Raw genomic sequence first — 6794 nt, forward strand, 5'->3', positions numbered from 1 at the left:
TTTCTTTTATAAGATTAACTTGATCTCGGGATACCATTAATTGAAGAAAAGAGCATCAGATATTCTAAGACAACTTTAAGAACTCGTTTTAGGCCCTACGAGTTCATCCACAATAGTGCAACCATCAGAAGTGAATTCAACTCTATTGTCTCTATCACATAGTTATGCGATACTCAACTGATTATGCCTTAAACCATTAACAAACAAATATTATCTATAGCATGGGAGAGTGGCTTTCCTATTTTACCTACGTCAATCATTTCACCTTTCTTACCGTTGCCAAATGCCACTTTCCCTCCTTGGAAAGCTTTCAAGGTGAAGAAATTTGATTTGTCTCAGGTCATATGCCTTGAGCAACCGTTATCAAATAGTTTTCTCCCTCTCACCTTAGCTTGCAAGACAGATTATTGGTTACTTTTAGACATCCAAATATTTTTGGGTTCTTTTCTTTGAGATGTACACTAACTCCTATCTTCTCTAACCCTTTTTAACTTCATATGCTTACCATTTTTCTCAAAGGCTTTAAACTTGGATAAGCAATCATAGCTATGATGACCAGTGTGATCACTAGTTTATTTTTGCTTTTCTTGTGGGCAAAATATATAAGTTACCCCTTAAACTATGGACCAAATCTCCGTTATATATTTTTTGCGGATGAAAATTATCTTACTCACTCAACCTTTTTAGAGTGTGCCTAAGACACACCACTTTTTTGTTTGACCACTTCTTCTTAGAGATTGCATCACACACGCTAATTAAATTGCGACACGTGTCATAACTCAAGGGAAAATAATATATTTATATCCTAATTGATAATATTCAAGTAAACAAAAAAAAAAAAATCATAAACAAATTCTCACACCCCCACCCCCACCCTCACCACATATCTCTTCTCTTTTCCACCCCATTGTCCCCTCCGCATATCCACCATACTTTTCTCTCCGATTAACCGGAAAATCCCCTCGTAAAACACTCTGCTTTTCCCATTCTTTAGAAAATACCGATTTTCTTTTATTTTATTTTAGGTGATATCTGGAATAGGTTATCAATTTTGCACCAGTTAAGTTATAGCAAAAGTATGCAACGAACCCTCGTCTAAAACCTTAGCAGCCATGGCAGAGAGAACCCACAAGAAAAAATCCATAGACTCCCTTGTTCTGCCACTGTCAGATTCATATAAATGAAACACCTATTTCTGCCACTGTCAGATTCATATAAATGAAACACCCATTTTTATTAATTTCTTTCTTTTTCAGCTTGAAGAAGAATCTAAACTATTTCACCGGTTGGATTTTCGAGCAAAACTCCATCGCTGACCAGAAAAAGACGAAAAAGAAGAGGGTTTCGTTGATAAATCCATGGCATTGGAGAAAAACACGGGTGGAGATGTTAAATCCAAATATTGATACTCTTTTATTCCTACTTGGATCTACTAGACTGTTTGAATGTGGGTTTATTGTGGGAACAAAACAATAAGCAGGGTTGGGGACGAAGGGGTTGTGACCCAATTAAAAAAATTAAATAAAATTTTAACACGTGGCATTTTTAATAAATAATTTGATAGCAAAAAATCAAATTTCACGTGCTTCTTTTATGTGTAAATACGCGAGCCAAAAATGGTGTGTACTAAATGCACTTTAGAAAGGTTGCGTGTGTAATATTATTATCGTCCACAAAAAGTACATAAGAGGGATTTGAGCCAGAGGTATGGTGGGTACTTATGTATTCTGCCTTTATTGTGTTGTTCAGTTAACCAACTCTAAAAATTGCTATGAAGAAAATATGGAGGTACATATATCATCAATGCAAACTTGAACTATATAAGGTAAAATATTTAGTAGCATAAGGAATCCATATTATACAAGTAAACAGGTAAATAAAATCCTACCTCACAAGGAATAGATTCACCACCTTAAAATCTCACATAGCCCAAAAGATCAAAAGTATACAAACAGAATATGATGACACCATCAATTATGATCTCCTCTTCATAATACAAGGATGTAAGTATATTCTATTCCAAAATATAAAAACAACAGAAAATCTTATGAGACAGCTTGTGTCGAAAACTATGGTGGCATATTTCTATATGAAAGAAGACACAAAATATTAGAAATAGGTAAATACCAAAACAGCAAAGGAAGAAAGTACAATGGTGGGGTTGACAACGAAATTCAATTGCAAGATTCTTCTTTTAAGAAAAGGATTGACGCCATGAGATCACTCTTGACAATGTTGATAAGGAGTAGCGATCAAGTGTAGGTCATTCTTTCTAGCACAAGCTCCTCCAGCCGCCTCAGTCAAGTCCAGTTCACTTGGATTGATTCCAGTTGGGAGTTTCCAGTCAAAGTGATACAACAATTGAGCCAGTGGAAAATAAACATTTGCTAAACCAAATGAGATTCCGGGGCAAATTCTCCTTCCGCTACCAAAGGGAAGATATTCATAATTATTACCAATATAATCCATAGAGTTGTGTTCAAATCTCTCAGGTTTAAAGCTTTCTACGTCATCCCAATATTTTGGATCTCTTCCCATTGCCCAAACATTAACCACGACTTTTGTTTTCAATGGAATAGTGTAGCCGTTTAAGTCTGTTTCTTCTCTACATTCTCTTGGAAGCAAAAGAGGTAGTGGAGGATGGAGTCTGAAAGTTTCTTTAATGACCATCTTTAGATATTTGAACTCCTCGACATCAATTTCACCAAAAGTTTCTTTCCCTCTCAAGATTTTTCTTACCTCTGCTTGAGCTTTGGAAAATACACTTGGATTCTTCATCATTTCGACCATGGCCCAATTAATTGTTGTTGATGAAGTTTCTGTTCCCGCAGCAAATATGTCCTTCATTTTGAGCAAGTTAAAATATTCATTTATCTTACACATGCTAGTTGTTTTGTACAAACTTCTTGACTAATTTCTACGAAAATATTCAAATAATATATTTGTGCTACGCTTGTGCTACTACCATTATTCTACATTTTTGTTGTGGTTGTTGAAATTATATTTCTGTTGTACTTTTCAACAGTGTAAATTCGGTGATGAAAGAAAGACTAGTAGTCCTATTTGAAAACTAACTAAAGAGACTCTTTAAGTACCAAAAATAATTATGCAATTTGAGAACGCAAGTGTAATGTAAAGACAAATCATAACACGTCATCCCTCCCATTTCTCTCTATATCTCTATATCGCGGGGGTTTGATTGGATAAAAAGTTTAAAAAAGAAAAGAATATTTTCGAAATTTGTAGTTGTTAAGCTCATGTTCACGTTGTCCACTCAAAAGTCCAATGACCTAATCTTATTCTCTTTTGATTTCTATTCTTATTTGGAATTGGATTCGGTTTTTTCTATTTTGAGTGGATTTTGGCTTTAAGAGAAAGCACCACTCATGAACTATAAATAGGACAACCTTGGAGAATTATTCTATGCTCATTGATACAAGTCTTTGAAGGACTTAAGTACATAAGAGTGGTTTTTGAGAGAGCTTTCGTCAAGAGAGAAGAGAGAAGAGAGAAGAAAAATATTTGTTTTGCTGCAGATTTTTATTCCGACCAGTCAACATGCAAATCACGTTTTCCAATTCATTAACCGTTGGATCGGGCTGCAATTTTGACTGAATGTTCGTAACATCTTGGTTTTGAATTTGAATGGTGGAGATCGGATTTGATGGCTCGTAGTATCCGATTTCGAGCATCAAACAGCAGCTTCATTTTTGTATTCTCCTCTTTCTTCAATTGATTAGTTGTTGCTCTTGTTACAGTTGTTGCTCCGTATTTGGCACTTGTTGTGTATCTAATTTGGAGAACTTTTGTAACTCTCTTATTGTTATAGTGGAGCTTTTTGGATCTTTGTGATCCCGTGGTTTTTACCTTCGATTTGAAGAGTTTTCCACGTTAAAATTTGGTGTTCTTTATCTTCTTTATTTTCGGGTTTGCCTCTTTTTCGTCATAACAGTAATATTAAGTATGGCATGGTAAACCAGTGTCTATAAAAGCGTATCATTAAAATAAAATATTTAATGTTTAATTATTTTTAGCATAAAAATACGTTATTCATTGTAGAATATATTAAAAACAAGTTCCACAATAAATAGAATAGAAGGAGTACTAATAATGAAGATAGAAATATGCAGTATATAGTACTTACAAGAATAATAGCTTTGATGTTGTCGTTAGTGATTGGAAATTGAAGGCCTCCCTCTTTCATAAGTCTTAGCAGTACATCAATTATACCTTCACCTCCGGATTCACCATCGCTCTTCGAAGTCTTCTTGTGCTCATTGATGATATTTTCAAGAATGGCATCTAATTCATTGTGTGTATTCATAACTTTAGCCTTCATTCCAGTGAGCACATGAAGAAACTTCAGTGAAGGGAATATATCAGCCACATCAAACCCTTCCATTAAGTTTGACACTTTTTTGACTAGTCGTACAAATTTGTCTTGCTCCTTGTATTCTTGTCCAAATGCTGATCTACATGTCATAGAGCTTGTGAATAGAGAAATTCTTTTTGTTACATTTACTGGCTTACCAGGAGATGATCGAAAAAATTCAATCATACGATGAACTTCATCTTGTCTAATTGAGTTGAATGACTTGACGTTTTTGGCACTGAGCAATTCCAAGAGACAAATTTTACGCATTTGTCTCCAGTAATTGCCATAAGGAGAAAAGACAATGTCCGTCCCATTATAACATACAATCTTGGCAGCAACAAGTAAAGGCCTATTTGCAAAAGCGAGGTCATGAGTTTTTAGTACTTCTTTTGCCATCTCAGGAGAACTAATAACAACTAGAGAAACTTCGCCTAGTTGAAGGTGCATAGTTGGTCCATATTTTTTGGCTAGATCTCTAAGGACATTATGTGGCAGTCCACCTAGCATATGAAGCATGCTTCCAAGAATAGGTAATTTCCATGGACCTGGAGGCAATCTTTTGGTTTGGCTATTGGAATTCTTCAATTTCTTAAATAAAAGGAGGAATGACACAAAAAGGAAAAGGGAAAAGAAGTTGAAGAACCGCATTTTTGGAGGGAATTAAAGGGGGGATTATTTGACTTGATAGGTTCTGCAAACTGTTGTTGCAAATATATGCTCTTTTATGAGCATTTCGTTTAGGCAAGAAATGGGATTTCTCTAAAAAAAAAAAAAATGAGATATGCATTTTTCAGCAACTTTTTTTTTTTTTTTGTCAATGAAAAGTACTTCACTTGACTCATTGAACACATTTTGTGGAGCCAAATAGGAAATTTACTTTTTGGAAAAAGGTAAACTTTGTTCTTAGTAATTTTTGTGAGTACTGAAGCTCTTAGTAAGCAATGAAGCATTACAAACAATACTGTCAACAGTTACAAAGGTTTTTTTTAGCAACTATTGACTTTTCTTCATATACAAAAAATATCGCGCGGATAATTTTCTTTTCAAAAGAATAAAAGGCAAAAATACGTAAATAAGCATATATAATTCCGAAGGTGAAGTGGTCCATCAGTGTTTATTCAAGGTTCAAACTCCATCGTGCCTTTAAAATTTGCTTTAATAGAAGAAAGAAATATACATTCAAATGCGGCTGCTGGAAAAATAAGGCTAATGATATGAAATTAGTACACTCAGAAAGTGAAAACATGGATATTCACTACAAGATTATACATATACAACTACGAACTACGTTGCAGCTAAACATAAAAAATTTCCGTAGCATCCATAGCTAGAAGTAGCGTAACTAAAAGTTAGCTAAATTTTTTAATATTTCATGGCTAAGGATTAGTACTTATTGCTACACCACTTTTTGTGATGTAGCTATATTAATAAAATATTTTGCCACAAAGAATATATATTTATAGCTAATGATTTTATTCTTTTGCCATGATAAATCAATTTTGTAGCTATCTTCTATACTTTAGCCACAAAGGGATATTTCGCGGCAAAAAATGTATATTTATCATATTTAATTCTCAATGTAAAATGTAATTGGTGCAAGATTATAGTTTTTAAAATTCTATAAAATTGGTCATCGACACATTATTTAGCTGTAATTCCACTATATTGAATAAGAATTATAATATAATTAGTTTTCCCGTGGACTTAAGTATCAATTAATTTCATAATTCTTTGAAATAGTTTTAACAGAATTATATAACTATTAATATAAATTATAACACCGTAAAATTTTTTGTAGTGTTAAATATATTCATATGTATTTGTAGCTTTGGTTATTTATCAAAATTAAATACACCAAAACCATCACAAAGTTCTTCAATGTATGAGCACTTATTTAAAAATGAATCATTAGATATATGAAATTATTCTAAGTACTTATTAAAAACTCTTAAAGTCTTCAATTTATGAGGATATATTTAAAAATAAATACTGAAATATAAGAAATTACTCTAACTACTTATATAAAAAAAATAGTTAAGTACCAGACATACATAAATTCTCCACAAATGTTAATATATTTTAAATTTTACACCAAATATATATAATTAACGTCCAAAACTAACAAGGTGCAATAAAATAAAATATGAGTTTGATAAATAAAGTAAATTAATAAGTTTAGAGGCTACAAGTAGGCATACAAATGGTTTATTAAAATTAACTTTTGCATATTTAAATTTTATTAATACTTCAAACTATATATAATTACTATAGTTTATGTTATTTTGGAAAAATATAACTTTTACAGTTAAAATTAAATTTTTATAACTTGATATTGTTTGAGCAACTCTTATTTTTGTCATTGAAAAAAAGTTATTCACTTATGAAATTTTGTACATATAACTAATTGTGGTTAAAATAC

General features: G+C 32.5%; 1 protein-coding gene across 1 annotated transcript; it reads right to left on the reverse strand.

Moving 5' to 3' along the window:
* Positions 1 to 1993: 1993 nt before the first annotated feature.
* LOC107819277 (premnaspirodiene oxygenase-like) lies at positions 1994 to 5070 on the reverse strand. Its single transcript, XM_075245051.1, has 2 exons — positions 4145 to 5070; positions 1994 to 2841 (listed from the first exon to the last, which is right to left on the reverse strand). The coding sequence occupies exons 1-2, from the start codon at positions 5021 to 5023 to the stop codon at positions 2221 to 2223; spliced, it is 1500 nt and encodes a 499-aa protein (XP_075101152.1). The 5' UTR covers positions 5024 to 5070; the 3' UTR covers positions 1994 to 2220.
* Between the last annotated feature and the right edge of the window lie 1724 nt (positions 5071 to 6794).

This window comes from Nicotiana tabacum, chromosome 22, assembly GCF_000715075.1.
Source record: "Nicotiana tabacum cultivar K326 chromosome 22, ASM71507v2, whole genome shotgun sequence".
Lineage (NCBI taxonomy): Eukaryota > Viridiplantae > Streptophyta > Magnoliopsida > Solanales > Solanaceae > Nicotiana > Nicotiana tabacum.